This window comes from Myripristis murdjan, chromosome 3 (assembly GCF_902150065.1).
Source record: "Myripristis murdjan chromosome 3, fMyrMur1.1, whole genome shotgun sequence".
NCBI classification, from domain to species: Eukaryota; Metazoa; Chordata; class Actinopteri; order Holocentriformes; family Holocentridae; genus Myripristis; species Myripristis murdjan.
Genome location: NC_043982.1, coordinates 34,597,392 through 34,619,747, shown reverse-complemented (window position 1 = coordinate 34,619,747; position 22,356 = coordinate 34,597,392). Strand labels below are relative to the sequence as shown.

The 22,356-nt window shown below is 40.9% G+C and overlaps 2 protein-coding genes across 4 annotated transcripts in view; both read right to left on the bottom strand.

Annotated features, from left to right (window-relative positions):
• LOC115378547 (E3 SUMO-protein ligase PIAS1-like) overlaps positions 1–9,869 on the bottom strand; it is a 68,996-nt gene extending 59,127 nt beyond the window's left edge. The window contains exon 1 of the mRNA XM_030078823.1: positions 9,769–9,869. Within this exon, the coding sequence (XP_029934683.1) occupies positions 9,769–9,792 (24 nt within the window). The 5' untranslated portion in view covers positions 9,793–9,869. The remainder of the gene's footprint in view (positions 1–9,768) is intronic.
• A 5,798-nt stretch (positions 9,870–15,667) lies between these two features.
• Positions 15,668–22,017, bottom strand: skor1a (SKI family transcriptional corepressor 1a). Of its 3 annotated transcripts, XM_030078796.1 has the most exons (8): positions 20,284–22,017; positions 19,495–19,585; positions 19,335–19,406; positions 18,973–19,035; positions 17,380–17,454; positions 17,130–17,204; positions 16,421–16,486; positions 15,668–16,123 (listed from the first exon to the last, which is right to left on the bottom strand). In XM_030078796.1, the coding sequence occupies exons 1-8, from the start codon at positions 22,015–22,017 to the stop codon at positions 16,026–16,028; spliced, it is 2,274 nt and encodes a 757-aa protein (XP_029934656.1). In that variant the 3' UTR covers positions 15,668–16,025. The 3 variants fall into 3 exon arrangements, with proteins under 3 accessions (XP_029934656.1, XP_029934663.1, XP_029934672.1); XM_030078803.1 differs by lacking the exon at positions 16,421–16,486; XM_030078812.1 differs by lacking the exon at positions 16,421–16,486 and having other exon boundaries at positions 15,668–16,120.
• Positions 22,018–22,356: the final 339 nt, after the last annotated feature.

Below are 22,356 nucleotides of genomic sequence, written 5' to 3'. Positions count from 1 at the left end.
TTTGTGTGCGTGTATGTGTGGGTGTGTGGGGGTGTGTGTGTGCGGGTGGGGGGACGTGCACGCTACCTGGCCATTATATAAAGCAGCTCCTACTCTCGGCTAGAGGGCTCTGTTGTGTGTGCCAGCTCCCTCCCTCCCCATCCTCCTCCCCTCTCTATCCTCCCATCCCCCCACCTCTTAGCCTTCCAGCTTCTCTGACTCAGGCTTAACTCTGAAATACCTCCTCCTGTTGTTTTCTCTCCCTCACTGCCTCTCTCGCTCTCCCTCACTGCCTCTATGGTATCAAAAACCTGTAAGAGCATATTATAGCTCCAGCAAAAGAAAGAGGTTGGCCGCAAAATATGGATCCAGCCCATTTCTTCCTCAAGCAAGCCCAGAATACCCAAACCAACTGGGCTGCGTTCAGAACATTTCTTTTTTATCTCAAGAACGTAGAACGCTGTTCCACCTCCCCTCAGGCTACAGAGGTCTAGTCCCGGCTTGCCACAGGCGGTGTGTATCCGAAACCCGCCCCCTTGGTTGTTGAACTGCACAAAGTTTTGATGACAACCACCCCGGAGTTTGTGATCTGGTGCCAAAACAGTGGAGGTAGATGCTGCTGGTATCAACCAAACACCACGGTTTTGCTGCGGTGTGTGTGTGTGTGTGTGTGTGTGTGCGTGTGCGTGTGTGTGCATAAAACACAGTTGGCAAGAGGAAATAGAGCAAGAGCTGTGATGGCAACAACCTACACACAATTAACCAGGGCTGAAGAGAAAACCACCTGTTGGACTATCACTGGGATCAACCCTGTCCTGGCTGTGGCAATGCCATAATCAATTCTGCTTATCAGTCGGATTCTTTATCATTTCCTTTATTGATTCCTGATCAGTATTTCTGTCTGGAAAAAAAGTAGGCCTATAAAGGTTTTCAGCGTTAATGCAACTGAAAATACGCAGACAGTGCCTCATTACTCTTCCTTCTCCCAGTGTCTGAAATCCAGCTGATCATGCTCAAGAAAACGACCCTTTTTTGGGTCAACGGAGGAAGGAAAGAAATGGAGGCACAGCCTGTACATTTTCCTGTGCCTTTTTTTCACCTACCAGGAGAAGGGAAAACACGGAGGGCGTGCCTGCGTATCTCCCCTTCTCCGGTGCTTGTATTTAGGTGAAAAATCTCCATGTCGGCACTCATAAAAGGAACTGATAAACTCAGAGGCGTACAATTCTGGTTCTCAATTCCCATCCCTACCAGGAAAGTGAAGAAGGGAAGAATGAAAGGATGACAAAAGGAAATGAAAAAAAAAAAAAAATCTGGCACCAAACTTCCAGTGCATCAGTCTGGCAAGAAAACTAAGAAGTGTAGGAAGACAGCAGTGACTTGCACTCATCCTCTCGGCCCTTTTAATCTTATGGAGCTGTTAGAGGTCAGTGGCGGACACCAAGATGAAGGGGAATTGTAGAGACAGTGGCCAGAGAAAGCAGGCTGTGCACAAAGCATGTTGCTGGAGAGTAGAGCGCACGGACGCCCTTGTATCATTAGAGGAGCCCCTCTGATGTTAGGCTACATCTTACGGCTGCCTGGGGACTGCAATTGCATTACTGAGGGGCAGTCCGGCGCTTCAATCAGAGGGAGAGGGCGGCCTGGACCAGCGTGAGGCTGGTCTGCACTGAATGCAGTCTAACAATCCAATCTCAACTCTACCTCCCTCCACTCTACAGCTGCATGATGGGGAGAAATCATGTTGCGATTTTGTTTTGCTGAGCATCACGACTACAAAATGATACACTGCACGCACAGTTATTTCAACAGTATTTCTTCTGTGCATGTTAAAAAATGTACCAAAAAAAAAAATCAGGGTTGTTGCTCATGTTTATGATCTGCATGAATGGATTTCTCAGCTTGCAACCATCCTGACGTGCAGGTCGGAGACAATGCACAGTACCAGAACACCCTGCTGAGGTATCTGTCTGCAACGTATCGTCCTCTGATGTTAAAATTTTATGCCAATGGCAATCTGATGATTGATGTTTTCTATTGCCAGGTTATTGATGAAGACTAAATGCATTTGACTGTCATATTTCTAACATTTTAGCTTCAGTACAATGACCGTCAATCAATTAAAAAAAATAAATAAATCACTCCTAACTCTCTGAGCTGCATCTCAGATGTTTTAACCCCTTAGGAGCTGCAGTGCAAAAATTTAAATCACTTCTTAAAATGCATTTTTACAAACAGCATTTTGAAATATGTATTTGCACCCATCACATTCTTGCTAAACTGGCTGCTTAATTATCATTTGCTGCTTATCAGTTATCAGATAATGCTCTCTGTGTTTGTTAAGCCCTTTGTTGCACTGTTACATAATGCTGTCAGTATATTACTAATATTTCTACTACTACCTCCTGGTTTTTGGGTTTTTTGTTTTTTTTTCATTACTAACTGTGCAGCTCTGCTCCTCTGCACCTTCTCTTCGCAGGCTGAGCTTCATCATGCACCAGATCATTGTGAAATCCACTGCAATCCTCAGCTTGGCTTCCTGTAGAGACCTTGCAGCAAGAAATGCCTGCTGGTATCACACATTATTTAGTGCTGATTATCACTAGCCCCCAGTCAACTGGTTATTAAATGGGAGATGGGAAAATCTATTGGGTACTAAAAAAATAATAAACCACTAATGTTACTATTATGCAAGTTGGAGGTTATTCACGGGATCACTACGCCTATATATTTTACTTTTATTTCCATTAGGCAAAGGGCGAGAACAAGTGTCTTCCTGAAAAAGCACTGAAGTTTTCCCTTCACAGTAGGCTAGTTTCTAGAGAATGACATGAGTTCACTTGATCGGTGTCTCAAGCTGCAGTCCCTCGGGTTACAGGTCACTGGAGAGGCCAGTGCATGTGGTCTCCTCTATTATTAGCCATTAACCCTTAAAGCTGACTGCACGGACAGGACATCCTCTACAACACGGTGTCATTCTCCCACAGGAAATTTTACAATCTTTGATCACCTGAACATGATGCAACATCATGAGAACATGAGAGACAGGACCTGTTTGACATGTGCAGAGCTGTTTGTCTTTTTGGCCACTGCAATTTGACAACAGCCTGCTGCTGCTATCATAAATTATTTTTTCTCCATATTGGAAATTCATAGCTCAGTGAAAAAAAAAAAAAAAATCCTGGAAAATTATGTGCTGAACTTGTTTATCGAAATCCATTTCAAACATTTGCCTTAACCACCTGTCGCTTGCTGTCACTGAGAATGTTACAACTTGTTCCCTGGTAAATGTATCCCATCATAATGAGCTGTAGGAATGCACTCACATTCAGAAAAAAAAAAAAAAAAAAAAACACCCATGAAAATAGCACAGGTCATTTCATTTTTTTAACTAAAATTAATATCATAACCTGTCCAGAGTGTTTCCCTGCTTTCTGTGCAATGCATGCTGGGACAGGCTCCTGCCCCCCCACGACTCTGAGTGGGATTGAGTGAGTATGGATATTTAATATGATATGATATTTAATAAGAGCGACATGAGCTGCTTAATGTCCCACCACAATCACCATGATATATTAAACACAGCAAGTTCTGCAAATGTGATTATTTAGCTCATTAATGTATTAAATTTTAGATGTTTCTATGTCGCCACACATATCTTCACAAAATACATGGGTGGTATCAATATGAACTCCATATCTTATTAAGGACTTGCATTAGTTTCAATAAATTTGGCTTCCTCATTAATATGGAAATGTATGTAGCGAGGTCTGGCAAAATCTAATGAGATCATGTACTCTACGGGGGGAAACCGTGCCCTAAGTATGAAGTTTCTTCCATGTATTGTTGCTTCCATGGCGACATAACGCCCCACATACTAATATGGTGGGACATAAAAATGGAGCACCAGAATACAGGCTCAAGCTTTACTAGACAAACAGCAGCTGATCCTGATGCATTTCCCACATAATTACCAGTAGGCAGATGGGTAAAAATCATAAATGAATTATGAGTCTATAACTTAGTACACTGACAGTGCAGTGTCTATACTTTAAGCTCTGCACACAAGTTGCACAAAGCCATGTGCCACCGAGAGGGAGATTTATGAACTTCAAGGCGAGGGTCTGACACGCACATCCGATTTCTTACATCTGCAGCAGGGCAAAAAAGTACTCTGTAATAACTGGCTTCTTGCAGGACAGTTTCATTTATTTACGCTGCCTGATTCATTATAAATTTTAGTGATGTGTCAGTATACTTCAGGACTAACAAGCCGAACTAACCTTTACAAGCCAGATGTGTGTTTAGTGAAAAGCCTGTGCCTTCCGGTTGGAAATACACGACTGAGCTCCAAACTGCAACCACGTCCATCCTAACTGTGACATGTTTCCACGGCAACAATACAGCTCTTCAAAATCACCCCAGGAGTGAGGGAAAGCTCCATCTTTGCGAAGCCTGACAGAAGTCGATGGCTGCAGACAACATGTGTTCTCACCGGGCGCATGAGATGCCACAATAATACAGCTCCATGTTGGTCTGCCTTGTCCTGATCCAGGCTACTCCTACTGTATAATGTATGATATACAATATATTGTATCCTCAATTTACAAAACATATTGTGGTGATGATCTTGCAGCCTAATTGTTCAACTTGTCTTGATATAAAAGGAAAGGCAGCAAGGTGATGCACACTCCCCAACACTTTGTTCCAGGTCTTAATAAGCAGAGTGAAATCCTGAATCTGCTTCAGCTTTAAAGAATTCTGCAAAAGAGAAGTGATGCAATGTGAAGATCATGTTTTTACAGTGTGAGCTCCAGGCACTCTGTTGTGTGCAGCCATATATCAAATTTAAATCAAACTACAGGGGTCGCCCCGGTGGCTCACTTTGTAGAGTACGTACCATGTATCAAGAATAAGTCCTTACCGCAGAGGGTTCATTTCTGAGCCGAGCCCTTTGCTGCATGTTATCCGCTCTCTCTACCTTGCCTTTCCTGTCTCTCTCTACTGTTGCAGTCAAATAAAGCAGAAATGTCCCCCCCAAAAAACAAAAAACCTTTAAAAATCAAACTGCAGCCAGTTAGATTTTTTCATGTCCAGGCATTTTGCATCTCAAAAAAAAAAAATAAAAAAAACCTGAATGAAGAGTTGAAACACACAACAACCCCACACACATATGTCCACATTTAAACTGCACCCTAAGAGATGGGAAACAGTCATTATTCACTTTGGTGATTTCTGCACAGACGTCTTAGGCTCTTACAACTGAAGATCAGCTGTGGTGATAATGACAATGGCAATGAGAGAAATAGGCAGGTGCTGAAAGGATGTAAGGGAACAGGGAAGAGGGCCTGTATCATTAGGGATTAACCTAGCCACCGGCTCTACAAATAGACTGTCTCCACCTATAAGCTGCCAGTGCACAGACAGTTACTTGTACTGTCAGGGTGCTGCAGCAGCAGCAGCTACAGCTGAGACACAAGGTGGTTCAAAGAAGCTCTGGCAGATTCCCACAATACAAAATGCAATTCAGGAGCAATTTGGAAGCTTAGCACCGATCGGGGTTATCATTTATGTTTTGACTGAGATGAGTGCAAGGCTTAATGTCAAAGTTGTAGACTCATGCATCCGTTCACTGTGTAAGCTGTCACTGCATGGAGCGCGATCTATCTGAGCCTCAGAAAATCACGAACAACACAGGTGACAATGCAACCCTGTGGGTTAACGCTAGTCTACTGTGCATCATTTCAAGTGTTATGAATATGCACAAGGGCTGAACAATGTATCATATCGTTATCTAGATATGAACATGCACGATAGTAATATCTCTAATATATCTCTAACAGAAACGACATGGACAATGTCAAATTTAGGGTTAGGATTAGCCTAAGACAGTCACAGATCTGTTCTAATCAATAAAATACTTTGTGAAGCAACTGCATTTTCTACATCCATTTGATAATATTATGCTGTTTTTTCAAGAAAGCTTAATTTTCACTGTTGCTACACTTAAAATAAGTGTGAACCCATAGTCATATCGTATATCATAGTGCTATCAAGATATTTGGCATAAATATCGAGGCATGAAATTCTGTCCATATCGTGCAGCCATAATATGCACTTAATAAAGGGCCATTGGATTGACTTGTACATCATTCCCACATTAATGAAATAATAAAACAAAGAATTTGCTCTGGATTAAATTAATCACAACTGATTGCACAGTGTACAAAATAGAAACTTAATTTTGACTGATTTTACGACTGACAGCCAACATTTCCCTGCTTTCTCAGTATGTGCTGCTGTATTTTCCTCAATTCTGGAGGCAAAGCATGGTTCACTAAACCCAACCCAAAGAGTATGTAGGACCAAACCAACATGTAACAGAGCAACAGAAAGCTTTCGGCCAAAATCACAACCAGCTTCAGCAGCGTTTACCCTTTTACTTTATTCAACAGACAGAAGTGATTTTTGAGTCAACAGATCAGACAAATGCCAACACCTCAAATAAACTCTGGAACACCTCCTACCTAAATAAAGCTTAACAGAGAACATTATACTACCTGTGCAGACCATCCTACTGTTACTGACTGACTGGAGGTTTCTCATGTCCTGTCAACAATACGAGCTAATGAATACTGATGGTGTAATCTCCCTTCAAATATGGCATCCCTTTTTTAGTCAGCAGGGCTAACAAGCATGCAAAATTTGCCCCTCTATAGCCTATTAAATATGCAATTACTTAGACTCTATTATATTTAATAGCCTGGTATAAATGCACTAATGCAACCTGGAAAAGGGGCTATCAGCACTGGACCATTCACAACTGACAGGTCAGTCCAATTCAAAATACATCAATCCAAAGGTCTTGGGCTATAAAGAACATACTGGGTATGTGTGTGTTCACTGGTATGTTGGATGATAGGTTTTGTATTTAAAGATGATAAAAGTACATTTAAAGTATCAAAGAATGTAAGACAGTTAATTCTAAACTACTGCTGATGCTGATCTTTTTTTTATGATCGCAGCTCCCTACACTATTGGTGGAATATTAGTATTTTTATATAAACTGATCATATTAACTGCAGTTTCACTTAACAAGTAGATACAAGGCTATCAGAGGTACATTTTCAAAATATGCATGCAACAGTCCACGTCAGCATGTTAAAGGGTTTTGCTGTCGTCCTCTGTACAGCCCACAGATTGAGAAGTCAGACATGAACACAAGTTTGATGGCTAACCTCCACAGCACAACAGACACAGAATATAGCGGTAAACTTCTGTCACTGTAAACGAGTCTCAACGAGTAAACGAGTGAAGTCTAAGCGCTTAATCATTTACATTCATTCAGGAGTTTGAACTGATTAACAAGCAAAGGAGGCGACTTCATGCTAGGGTGGCTCCTGGCTGCGTACGTACAGCTTAACCTGCTGTCTGCATGATCTACCTCAAGTTAGATCTTACACACAGATTTCCACTGCGCACATTTAACCCATGCATGCCAGCTTTTAGCCAGCTTGAGGTTGAGATATTTGCCTGTAGTTTTTTTTTTTTTTCTTCTTCTTCCCCCAAATGATTACCACCATTAAACAACACAATACTCACTACAGCCATCATGTCTTTTTGGCATATAGAGCTGTCCTCTGAAAATGCAACAGCATTACAGATCAGGTTGTGGACATAATAGGCCTACTCAAATCAACCATCTGGGCAATCTATTTCCTCCAGTTAGCCTAGAGTGTGTGACCCAGCATCATCGGTCCATCATTACAGAAAACAGCAGTGCATTCGTTTAACGGTAAGCTGCCCAGCCTAATGACTTCCCTGTGACTGTACAGAGAGGGAATCTTAACCATTTTTAATTATTTGAAACTGAGCGGCTTACAGTCATGCCTGTACAGTCAATCCAATATAATACACTCAAAATCAGTCCTCTATGGCTAACACGATTCGTCATTCCAGGGTGCAATTCCTTGTCTTGTCACTGGCCATGGCGAGAAAGTCCATAAAGTCCTATTCTACAAAAGTGAGGGCAGGAACGGCTTTTCATGATTTTGCTGACAAGTAAAGTCTGACTTAGATTTAGCTTTAAATTTGTTCAGCTCCAATAATGTTTATGACAAATGGCTGAGCCTTTCTCCAACCACATATGGATACCACAAACCAACATGCACTGCAACGTCCTGTGCTATCAACGCCACAAAACCCCTGCGTATCCCGACCTCGTCCTCCTCCTGACGGGCTCATCAGCAGCCCAGAGGATCACTTGCATCAAGGCCGTTATTAACTCGCCGCCAAGCCAGCTAAAAGCAACATCAAAACAAAAAGTGTACAATGAAAACAGGTGTTTTCAAGACAGGTGGGAGGTCGAGTGCCTGCTTGCCTGCAGTAAGGATAAAGCTGCCTGTCTCATGTGTGGAGCTGATGTGGCCAAAATGAAAGAATATAGCCTTAAGAGACATTACAAGACAGTTATTATGTGTTGTCTTTGTTTTTGTAATCACCTTTATTTTGATGCTGACTTGTTTTGTTTTGTACAAAGACATTTTCGGAGAGGAACAAACGTTTCATGTAAAGTTCATCATTACTTTTTCCACGCAGTTCGATCAAAAGCATGACCAAGTATAGCCCCTGTTTGGCCATCAAAATGCTGGTGATTTTTTTTTTTTTTTTTTTTTTTTTTTATTTTTAAATATCGCTTCTTCACGTGATTAAGTTTGAGCGCCCTGTCTGGACCGTGCAGACACTTTAAGAGCACGTATGGATCCGCGATTTCCAGGCAGGTAATGGAAACACTCCAGGGAAATAGATCAATAACAGCTGAATAAATTATCCAACAACAAAAAAAGACTAACTCATTTCCTTTATGATAAAAAAAAGTTATAATGAGCCAAAAAAAAAAAAAAAAAAAAAGGAGGGGGAGGGACTGGGATCAAGGTTGCACATCAGAGGGGGCACGCTGCACGCCCAGAAATTTATTTATCAGCCGGTGTTTTCCTCATCACGGTGTGCAGCCGGGGTTAATTATTCACCGGTGCACTGCCATGTGTTTCTGCAGCACATGCATCAACAGGTAAATGGGAGATCTCACTCATCACAGGCTTTTATCAGCTGCTCTGTCGCACCGGACCAGCTCCACACACACACACACACACACACACACACACACACACACACACACACACACACACACACACACACACACACACACACGAGAACATCTCCCGCGGTTTACCGGGATGTCATGCACGATATCGACATGAAATACCAACTATTCATGTGTTAAACATCACCCGTCCTGGCTGCGTGTCTTCACAAATGAACCGACACGCATGAAGCTGTTGTCATATTCAAAACCCCTTTTTTGACAAGTCTCGAGCGTGTAACGTTAAGCGCGAAAACGCTCGTGCCGCTTCTCCCGAAATAAAACAAGCTCTTATCAAAGCTCACGGTTCAATATGCGACTTGTCATGAAGTGAACAGCCGCTTTCATGATGAGCACGCGCACAGCAAACGGCACAAAGTCAATTATTTCTTGCCGGCAGCTTGAATACAGGAGAAAAAGGAGCAGTTAAGACGGGCGAGCGGGTCTCAATATCAACAAAAACATGCTCGTGCAGGCATTATAGCGCTCGTGGATCCAACAAAGTTCCCGGTGTGTTTGTGCGATAAACACCAAATCTGACAAGATCTCAGTCCTCCGAAGCTTTAATTGCTGAGGCACAATGCCGCTTTGGCATCCAAACGCTTGGCAACCGAGTGAATTTAAAATGATTTCAAGCTGCGCCTTACCTTCAGTTCCGCACTCTCCGCCATCTTGTATTTCTTTGCGTAAGCGTGATGAGGTGTTGTCACATGACTGGGACGCGCAGAGCGCTGCGTGAACGCGCACACAGAGGGATGGGGGTGCGTTCAAGACGACAAAACGTTATGCGTGGGAGAAAGGCTGCGCAACAGGACAGAACAGAACAGATCAGGACAGAACAGAACAAAGCGGATCAGAACACAGAGGACACAACAGAACACAACAGACCATAACCCAACAGAACAGAACACAACAGATCTGATCAGAACAGATCAGAACAGATTAGAACAGAGCACAACAGAACAGATCAGAACAGAACTAATTAGAACAAAACAGAACCGATCAGAACAGAACAGACCAGATTAGAACAGAACACAACACAACAGATCAGAACAGAACAGAACTGGTCAGAATAGAACAGAAAAGAACAGAATAAATAAGAACAGAACACAACGGAATAGAACAGAACTGATCAGAACAGAACAGAAAAGAACAGAATAGATTAGAACAGAACACAACAGAACAAAACAGAACAGAGCTGGTCAAACAGAACTGATCAGAACAGAACAGAAAAGAAAAGAACAGAATAGATTAGAACAGAACACAACAGAACAGAACAGAACAAAACAGAACAGAACTGGTCAAACAGAACTGATCAGAACAGAACAGAAAAGAACAGAATAAATAAGAACAGAACACAAGAGAACAGAGCAGAACACAATAGAACAGAACTGATCAGAACAGATCAGAACAGAACAGAAAAGAACAGAATAGATTAGAACAAAACAGAACAGAACTGGTCAAACAGAACTGATCAGAACAGAAAAGAACAGAATAAATAAGAACAGAACAGAACAGAAAAGAACAGACTAGATTAGAACAGAACACAACAGAACAGATCAGAACAGAACTGGTCAGAACAGAACTGATCAGAACAGAACAGAATAAATAAGAACAGAACACAATGGAACAGATCAGAACAGAACAAAACAGAACAGAACTGATCAGGACAGATCAGAAAAGAACAGAATAGATTAGAACAGAACACAACAGAACAGATCAGATCAGAACAGAAGAGAACAGATCCGAATAGCACAGATCAGTACATAAGACATCAGAACAGAACAGAAAAGACCGGGTCAGAACACACCAGAACAGAACAGAAGAGAATAGCACAGGTCAGAGTATAACAGAACAGAACAGAACAGAACAGAAGAGAATAGCACAGGTCAGAGTATAACAGAACAGAACAGAACAGAACAGAACAGAAGAGAATAGCACAGGTCAGAGTATAACAGAACAGAACAGAACAGAACAGAACAGAACAGAACAGAACAAAACAGAGCACAACACAGCAAATCAGATGAGAACAGCACAGAACAGATCAGAACATAATAAAACAGATCGCAGCAGAACAGATTAGAAAAGAACAGTACAGATCAGAACACAGCAGAACACAACAGATTAGAACACACCAGAACAGATCAAAACAGAACAGAACAGATTAGAACAGAACACAGCACAACAGAACACATCAGAACGAATGATTATTCTGGTATGTATGTTTTATGTAGCCTACACGTTTGGCTCTGTTTTGAAACTTTATATTTATTTTTATTCTTATTTTTGTAGACTAATGTTAAAGGTCTCATTGTCACAAATCATTGCATTACACACTCAATTAGAAGTTCACCTTTAACATTTAAATTGTTGATTAAAAAAGAAACATGTTGCAAAATAGTGCTATGTGTATTTAATCTTGTCTGGTAATGAATTATAGTCCATGACACAGAAACACGTACAGTAACCTTGTCTCTCTTTTTTTTTTTTTAATTTATTATTCACATGACTGTAAATGTGTGATGATCTGCTAAATGTGAATCCTCATAGTTGGCACTGACAGTGACATGATTATAGCATAAAAGGTGGATATCACTATGATGTTCAGTTGGTGGCCAAAACATTTCAGTCATCTGCAATAAAAAAAAAAAAGGCATTTGCTGAATAGCATGCAAAAAATTTAAAAAAAAAAAATTAAAAAAAAAAGGAAGAAAGAAAAAATAAAAGAAAGATTATGCAGCAGAGTAGTGAGACAGGAAAATGACATATTAGTTTCCTTGTGATGTCTTCCAATAACTTGATGTACACCTGACTGATTTGATGTATTAATCTACTAATTCAAATTACAAAAGTTTGTGTTAATTTAAACTATAATTTACCGATATGAGAGCTGAATTTACACCTCATGCCTGGTGCCATGAATTGTATCAATATATAAAACACATTATGTTCAAACCATCAGCATATACAAAACAGTCATGACTTGGAATTGAATAAATATCACTGATAATTTATCATTTAACAGATTTACCTTCCCGAAACATGAACTATAAATTCGAAATTTGCTTGTTAAACACAAATATTAAAGTATAATTAAATCAAATGACACTTACGTTATGTTTGTGTGCTTTTATCAGTAATAAACATTTTTTCTCAGTTTCTTAGTCATTGCTCTTTTGCTTTTCCATATTACAGCTGTCATTAAAGAAAATATGCACGCAAAACAAGCAGTGATTACAAATTAAGTGCATATTATTCCTGCTGTCTGTATCTGAATGCCTTAAATTAAAGTGTCTGAAAGGCTTTTATGCAGCTCGGCCAGTAGGTGGCGTCCTAACATCTGAAAACAAAGACGACCCCCGGGTTAGTGAGTGATCTCTCAGGCAGTCCAAACCACACAGCGTCCCACATTCCCAGTGTTTTGTATTCCAAAGCATTGATGTCTATGTTTAGAATAATAACAGTTCTATATTTTCATACTGGAACATCCTCATTACACAAAATGCATTAGGCTCCATGCCCAAAACCATTAGCAAAAAAAAAAAAAAAAAATTTGCTTGTTCCCTCATGGTTCATACAAAGAATCCATTCACAACTGGCTCTGCTGCCCGGTTCATACAAGGGCAAGTCCAGAAGTTTCTATTATATTATTATGTATCTGTGCCATCTGTTATATTGTTGGTGGCCTTAGTGGCGGGGCAGGTGCACACCAGCCTTATAAGGATATTTGTCCAAGCAAATAGTTAATCAATACCAATACCACATAGAGGAAAAACAATGGCAAAGCCAGTTGGATGACATGGCCAATAGGTAGGTAAAACATTATCCTCCTCTTTAAAACTGCTGATATTACAGGCCATGGTTTCCTGGAGTCGAGCCCAAAGTTAATGGCTTGTGTAAATACACTGAATGTGGAAACTGGCCATTTTTTTCCTGAGTGCACATAACAATGAAAACAAATCTGATTAGTCTGAGACGGTGTTTACATTCCCATAAAACAATATATACATTTTACCCTGTATTACTGTATTATTGTTGTATATGTGGGACGCTGTGCATCAGAGATGTGGCCGCAGGGCGAGAGGAATGTTGTTTTTTGTTTTGTTTGCTCATTGTTTCCTTTATTTTTTATTTTTTTTATCAAGTTTCTCCCAGCTCCATCGCTTTTTCATCTATATATTTATTTATTTGACTATATTTGTTTTTGCTCAGTATGTAATGAAAAGACTGACCACTGAAGGTCCATTGTTGTATATAATATATATTATAGCATCTAACATATTATAATAATATTGCATTTAATATCTCTTTTCATATCTCAAAATAATATTTAAGGTTAAAACCCTACAAAAATTAGTGTGTGTGTGTATAACCATATCTATAAACATATGTGTGTGTACTGATTAAGTCTATTTTGGACATGTAAGAAAAATCTAACAGTTATGCTTTACTCCCAAACCAAAATAAATTGTATTGTAATATGTAACATATGCACAAATGGAGCAGGAAGCTGTGAGTACTCTCACCCCTCGCCCAGTTTCTTGTCATCTACATAAGCTCAAATTAAATACATTTATATGTCAGATATGTCTGTTTCTGTTTTAGCAAAAGGACACACAAAGGAAACATGAAGGGATCTGGGGTCAGGCACATTTTGGAGAGAAGCAGTATTGTAGCAGTAGTAGTAATAGTAATAGTAGTAATAGCAGTACAAGTATAGGTGGTATTTATGGTCTTTGGAGGGCAATTTGTGTTATGGCAAGAAAATGCACAAATAACCACACACAGTGGACAGAAAGTATAATTTAGCCCTAATTTAAGCTTTAAAAATGAAGACTTCAGAGATCATGAATTGTGAGTTTCTGCTGCCAATAGTCAGCAGCTTTGAGTCTCTCTGTCTTCCTCTCTCTCCCTCTCTCTCTCTCTCTGTTTCTGTCTGTCTGTCTCTCTGAGGTTTTCAGAAATGTGTCAAAAGCAACATGTGCAGACACAGCCGTCTAAACCTGAGCAGAACTTTGGGCCTGAAATCTGAAATTACAATGTTAAGGTGAACTATGGTGTCAGAATACATTAAACAAAACCAAGATCTGCTGGATGCTGAATTGCTAAATGAAAGCACAGTCATATTGATGTCGTTGTGCTTTCCAATCCTAAATAATAAACTCCAGCAGAAGAAGAGCCAAATCATGTAAATGAACCTTATCCCCCCCTTTTTTTTTTTTTTTAACTGCGACTAATGCATTATGTCTTCTTAGTATTCAAAAAGAATGGGCTCCGCCATCCAAGACAATTACTCTCTGAGAAAATTAACATTCATTGTGCATCAGTGACATTATGCCGGTATCTGTCTCAGTATGAAGCATCCAGGGACCGAGAGCCATCTTACCAGCCGTGTAATCAATATCTATTAGGCCTCCCATCAGAAGAATTAGATTTCACTATTAGATCAGCCTGTTCCCCTGACTTGACGTCAAACATTATAAGTCGACTGGACATCTCATGCACCGGCGTAGCTGTCTAATGAGGGAGATCATGTTGAGCTCAAATACAATAAGAGGGAACATGATCCTTCCTATGAGCTGTTATTCTAGGTGAAGACCAGTAGGTGTCAGCCTCAGACTGGGTAAAATTAATAAGAAAAAAAAATAAAGAAGAAGACATAAGAGGATATAAAGCAGAAAGTGGCTTTCACATTTTAATAATATTGACATGGATACACACATGAGTGGGAATATCATGGGCAGATTGTGAGACAACATCGATTTGCTCAGAGGGTTTTCATTACAAAGAAAAATGAAAAATGAAATAAAATGCGGTTGTAGCATTTCAGTGGGGTTCTTTGAAAAATTAACAAAAAAAAAAAGCATGTGATAATTGGTGATAGTGTAGGAGTGTGAATAGCCCAAATAGGAAACAGATTTGGTTTAGTCAGTGATGTGATTCACAGATGTATATAATGGTAGAAAAAACCTTGACACAGAGTATTATGGTGCTGAAGTGTTCTGCTGATCTCAAAGAGATGCAGTCTATACTGTACATGGTGTCTATAAATGGCTTGAGACAGTTTTTTTTTTCTTTTTTTTTCTTCTTTTGGATATCGACTGAACGTACTGTAACTGTACACTGCAAAGTATCAATAATGTGTTGTTTGTATGACACACGCCTCGGTGAAAGAAAATCCTTTTATTGTACTATCTTGAACCTGAAGGGCTGCTTAAGTAAGTGCTCGTAATAATGTGCTCTATTACATTTTGATAAAAGAATTTGGTGTAGGGGTTTCGGTGAAGGTCCAATTCAGAAATGTCATTTAAAGTGCTTAACATCACCAACATACAGTGTTACAAATAATCCAAACAAATCGAACAAAAGACACAGATAAATGTCAAATATATGTAAAAACAAATTATATGGTCAAACAAGCAACAGAAGCTAAATAATAAGATACATTTGAACTTAATATCACAATTATACAAGTCATTGCACATCGTCACATTATATATATTTATATATGTATATAGGGTTGTTGTTTTTTTTTTTTTCTTTTTCTCAGAATATAAAGAGCAGACAATTTTGATTGAAAGAGACTCCTTGGTTTGGGCATTTCTCCGGAGCTTTGCAGCTTCATATAAACAATCCGTTGATTTAAAACATAAAATGAACAAAATGAACGTGTTTAGGTATATCCTGAATTCCTAACTCAAGAGCTCAGCTCGACGGGGGTCCGCTGCCCCTCCTTCAAGTCTCCATATATTCACTTAAGTACTAAAATCGATGGTGTATCTGCAGGTTGGTAATCCTTGGGTTACAAGTGGTAAGTGAATACAGGAGAACTCTTGAGGTGGAACTGTTTTTTGGCTGGCGCAAAATGAGCTGCTCTGGGGTCAGGTGGAGGGTGCGGCCTCCACTAGGGTGGCAGTAGAGGAGGTTTGAAGGTACAGGCTCCAGTACAGTGGCGAGGGGTCAGCATCTTGCAGGAGAAATGGTGAAGGGCGTCATGAGCTTCTAGGGAGGAAGCGGTCCATCAATAAGAACATGCAGGGAGCTGATAGCATTCGTTTCAAATGGATTTGAACATATATTTATGGATTCTGGTTAAAATAATCATGTGTACGTTTCTTCTTCTAGTGCTGCCATTGCTTTCTTACTGCAAGCTACTGTCTGCTCTATGAACTGTCACAGTCACTAGTCTACACACTGGAGATCCTCAGAAACAAAAAAAGTAGCACTTGCATATTTATGGATGGCAATAATGACATTTATTCAAGTTCAGTGGCTCCTTTTTGGACCATATAAAATTACCTTTCAGCTTCTGCTGTATTGCATAACGAGCCTTTCTCTCTTGGTCCAACTCGCTGCACAATGTGTCTAGCAAAAAATGAAAAAATTAATACGAATAAAAATTGTAAAAAATAATAAGAATGATAAATAAGAATTAAAGAATAACAAGTAAAAAGAAAAATATGAGCTGCTACATATCATCTGTAGTGGAGGACTATAATGTCTGCTGTTTGCTCCTATGGTATTTAGAGTGACCCCTCTGTGTACTTGAACCCTGTATTTAAACTACTGTGTTGCTGTAACATTAAACCAATCCTTTAACGGGTGGCATTAGTTGCTGTCTACTGCATGTAACCGATACAGCACTACATAATGGTCTGTCCATTCAATTTTCCAGAGCATGATTTAGGAGAAAATAACCTTTACAAACAAAACAATGGGGTTTCAGTTTCTCCCTTTTGATATCATAATAATTTACTCAACTGCAGTAGAGACAGAAAAAAGGCTGGAGTTTACAGGAAAAAGGCTGGACACAAATTGCCAATATTTCAATATGCAAGTGTCACTTTTCCATTTTACGTATGTAACATGGTTGGCTCAGATTGATTGACATGGCTTATGTTATTAAAACTTCCTATTGTGGCTCAAATGTTCCCATAAACTTAAAGAGCATTGATCTACATCCGGCTTAGATTCATAGTCTATGGAGGCACAACTTAGTGAGACCAACCTCTAACAATCTGGAGCTGCTGGACCATTTCCTCTCTGTAGGACAGCTCACGCTTCATTTGATCCTGAAAATTATCTGAAGAGTACGGAAGGCCACATCAGATGGAAACTTTATGATACTGATGAAAACATTGAAAGATAAATTCCTAAAGTCTAGTGTAAGCACAGAGCTAACAGGGGGAAAACAATGCAAAAATTATCAAGGCTTGTGGCCCTGATCTCCCCACAGAACTCACTTACATTTGGCCTACCTTTCAAATGTTGAAATTCTCTCTCCAGCTTTTTCCTTAATTCCACTTGTTCCACAAGCTGCTTCTGCAGCTCCTCTGCAAAACCAAAATCAATTTAAACATCAGCTCTGATAGAAATGCATGAAAATTTCCATCTGCTCAGACCACATTTCATCACTCATCAACAAAACACTGCCTGTGACACTTTCCACTAAATACCAAGCAGTGTGATGTAGTGCTAAATAAGATGTGCAGACTATAACCTAGAGCGTTCATCGTAAAGCAAACTACCACCAATATCACCTAGAAGAGTACAGCAGAGTAAAGTGCAGATTTCTGCCAGGTGTGCACCTTGTTGTGCAAATCTGGTCAGGAACAATTCCAAAACCCATCTCCTAAACCTTTTTTTAACACTTACAGGGAAAAGGGAAGATACCAAGGCACTGCCTGTGTATCTCCCCTTCTCCAGCGCTTGGCAAAAAAAACAGCTGAACAGTTAGCTCTCAATTACAGTACACAACAGGTTTTTCAAAGCTTTTGAATCACTGCAACCATGAGAAGTCCTTGATCACTTTTTTTTTATACTAGTAGTATGTGAGATAAGCTTCGGACAGATACACATGGACATTTAGGCCTACACATGTCCAAACGCATGATCCCCTCCAGGCTACCGGCTGGGGGACATAATAGAAAAAAACAAATTTATTTCTCAAAAAGAAGAATTTTGTGGAGTTTTTCCCCCTCACAGACCTTATCCTCACATAACTCACATCAGGTTTACTGTTTAATATGAAATAGACCTTATTATAATTTCACAGCATAAAGATTGATGTCAGACTAGTAAACTGACTTTAGGTGGGTTTACATCCCTGATAACAGCCATTTCATTGGTTTCTTTTGCTCGCTGCCAGAGTAATTGCCATGCATTGCCTGAAGGTTGAGACGATAATAATGGAGTCCCAGGGTTTTTCCAAGCGTTGTAAAATAATTAGCTGCCTTGCCTCGGGGTTATGGCTCTGTTCGTTAAAATATTAATAGCCTCTAAACGATTTCCTCTTACAATAATAAGTCAAACTCCGTGTCTCGTGATTAAGTGGTTAACAACTAGTAAACACTTTAGGCCTTCAGCATTTAAATTCAGAATTAAAATTTGCCCCAACATCTTTAGCAGGCCACACCACCCTGAGTTTACTGGCAGCTGCATTTGAATCGAGGCGAGGTTTAATATACAATTAAAAATAATTCGACACATATCAGAGGAATCAAATTACAATGGCTAATTGGTTATTTAAAAAAAAAAATCTCGGGAAAAAATCTAGGCATTTAACCATTACAAATATTTGCATATTTATTATTAAGAATTATTAACAATTATTATGCTTTTACTTTTTCATCATTTAAAGATTAACTGTGATAAATGACTGTCCGCCTTAGCTGTGTTATGTCCTAATTGATCGGCCCTGTCGGCTACGTTGGACTGTTGTATAAATATTAAATGGGGCCTAAATGACTTTATCACAGCCAGGATATACACTGAAAAACAGGTCATTGCTGATGATAAGTCACAACACCTGTTAGGTTTTTCTCCCTTTTTGACCCTGATGACATCCTTACCTTTAGCCATATTCTCCAGGTCCTTTTCATGGACGCTGATATCAATGCGTAAAGCTCCGTCGGCTGCACAAATTATGAAAACAAATATTTAAACAAGTCATGTTACAAATAAATCAGTTGCATGGGGTTATGAAAGGATTGCATTACAAAACGCATCGGTTACACAGATGGGATGAAGGGGTCTTTTAAAATAAAATAGAACAATAAAATATCATAACACAAAACACACAAAACTAAAGCGCACACACACACACGCACGCACGCAGGCACTCTCTCTCTCTCTCTCTCTCTCTCTCTCTCTCTCTCTCTCTCTCTCTCACACACACACACACACACACACACACACACACACACACACACACCTTGTCTGTCCTTTTGATCCTGATAGGACGTGGGGTTGCGTTGACTCTGTTGTTCAGAGACGTGATGCGCACCTATACGTGAATAAGTGAGCATCAGGAAAAAGACAGAAAAATATCTCATTTGCATCAGAACCAAAACATAAAACAGACAAATAATTACCGGTGGATCGGCGTGGGCTGCTCGACTGTTTCGACCCAAACGACGACGGCTCGTTCATGAGCGCGTGGCCGTCCTTTTCATGGGCGTACATCTGCAAAATTAACCACACAATTATGTTTAATAGAAGCGCAATTAAATGACATTTCCTGCACTTATTTTCCGGGCAACCCGACTCACCGTCTCCCAGTTCAAATAATAGTCCTTCACATAATTGAGGCCGTCTTGAAAAACCAAGACCAATTTGTTGTGAAGATGTTGAAAAGCTCCCTAAATGGGGTCTTAAATACAATGTCTCATGAAGTAGGCTACTGTCTACTTAATTCAAGGACATTTTGATTTAAAAAAAAAAATGTGAGCGCACCTCCTGGGCTAAATTAAGGATAGGCGGTTGTAAATTTAGCTGAATGAAAACGCTAAATTGAACAAGTTTAAATAATATCTTTATTGGGCTTCAGGAAGTAATTTGCTTTTCTCTTACCTCCACTGAGAAGGAGGTCAAGGCTGGTGTAAGGACGGTTTCTCTAACCAAGAGGCTGCCCTGATAAACTACATGATTAATAATAATGTGATTTTAAAAGTTTCAAAGGTCAGATTCCATAGAAGCCTATTGATCATTTCATTTTTTTGTTTGTTTTCATAGTTAGAAAATCTCAGTTATTTCTTATGCTGTCTGCAGTATGCTCGTATCTTTTATTACTCTTAACTTATCTTACTTTGTTTCTTTTGCTGTGAGCACTAAATTTCCCATTGTGATCATTAAAGTGTCACCCATGTCTAATCCTGTCTTACTTCATAAAGCGGTGAACCATTGCGCATCTGTCTGTCCTCATCTGATGACCCGGTATGTGTGTCCTCTGGTGATGCTGATGCTGTCCTGGGACTGCAGGCAGGCTGCTCTTGGCTCTCCTCGGCACCGGAAGTGACCTGGTCTGGCACAGAGGAGCCGCGACGCTCTGCTCCTGCCGAAATCCGGATCGTGTCCTCCTCATCTTGTCCCCTGTTCGTCTCCACGTCCACGTCGGGGTCATCGTCTTCCACCACGCTGTCCCTGTCTGGTGATATCGACCTGTAACTGGAGCTTTCGCTGACAAAATCCGGTGACAGGTAGCCGGGGCGCACGCTGTAGCTGTCCCGGTTGCCGTAGAGCTTGGCGATAGTTTCTGCGTCTTTAACCACAGGTCTGAAGGCCGAGATGTAGCTGGTCTTTCTCTGCGAGGTCTCGTCCCCGGATTTATCCTCGTCGTTCCTGATGGTGGACTGGGAGCTAGGGCAGCGCTCTCCGCCGTCCTGCTGCTGGTGGCTGCTGTCTTTGGGTGTGTTTGCGCTCAGGTCGCTTTGGTCCGATAAATCGAGCTCACCCTGCCGGACGCCGAGCAGCTCTGTGGGAGGTTTGGGTGGCGAGCCCGGATAGGGGGGCATGGGGAGGCTACCAGCTGTGGGCCAAAACATGGGGAAAGCTGAGTAGATGGTTTCCTTTGCGCCAGGCCAAAATACACCAGAGACGTTGGTTTTGTTCGGCTCGGCCACGCCGTCATCCTTCTTCGAACACAAACCAAACCCCGGGAAACCGTAGGGATGATGAGGGAACAGGGGTGGGGGGATTTTCTGAAGCATGCCAAAACTCTTACTGGGCACTGGGATGACTGGATAGCTCCGTGCGCCGTTCGCCAAACCGAGGTTGCTATTCCCCCTGTCTTCATCGCAGCGCAAAGTTTTGTGGGGGATCTCTGGGGAGCTGGTCTGGGTGAGGCTGGATGGGGCCTGTGATTTCATCGGAGAGGACATATCCGACCCACTCATGGGCAGCGTCCTCTTTCTACTCCCCCCGTTGAACATGGCCTTTACATCCTCCCAGGCGTGGTTAATGTCATCAGATGAGCCTTTGTCCGTCAGTTTCAGATGGCGTCTCCATGAATTGAAGTTTGCTGCGTCCGGCTGCGTGTACTTCGACTCAGGAGTGCGATGGGAGTGGAAAATGAATTTATTTGGAGAGAAATACATGTTGCAAAAGCTGCACTTTATGCACTTGGCTCGGGAGCTGTTGTATCTAGCAGGTATGAAGTTGCCCCTGCTGCCCCATGCGCATTCATGAGAGACATCAAATGCAAAATTTTCTGGGAGCTTTGGGGGGTTGTGAGCGCCCAGGAAGGACTTGCAGAGCCTTTCGGCCTCCCGCTTGGTGATCATGCCACAGCGCCTGGAGGATATAGGCATGGCCCCGGCGCGCCGCAGGATCTCCAGCTGAACAGGGGTGCACTGTACACAGGTGATGCCCAGGGCGACACGGCGGTTGTGGATCTCGTTGTAGCTGTAGTTTTTCAACAGGGTGTTGGATATCTGCGCCAGGCATAGTCTTTCCTGACCATCTATGACCAAAGACACGATGGGCACCCCGTACAGGGAGGTCTCGCTGACTTGGTTTGGTTTGAGGCTGGGGCTGGAGAAGCTTTGTGCGTCCTGCTTTAAGCTGGGGGAAGCGCTGGCGTCTTGTCCCGCTGGAAGCTGGCCGGGCATCGACTCCATCCCTGGAAGCCTGTCAAAGTACAAACTGGCTTTAAATGAAGGCCTCTCTATCGGCATGCAGAACACACTGCTAACATAGTGACCTTATTAAAATATTGTGGCTGCAGAAAGAATCAAAATGCTACCAGTAATAATTAACAAATTAACAATACAATCAAAATGCCATCTCCAGCTAAATGATATAAAAAATACATAGCTTTAAATCCACATAAGAATTTAGCGGAAAAGGGAAAAAAGATAACTGTTCACATTATTCCTCATAAAATCAAAACAAGGGGGCAATTATTATTAATTATATGAATTACTATTATCTAATAATAATAATAATAATAATAATAA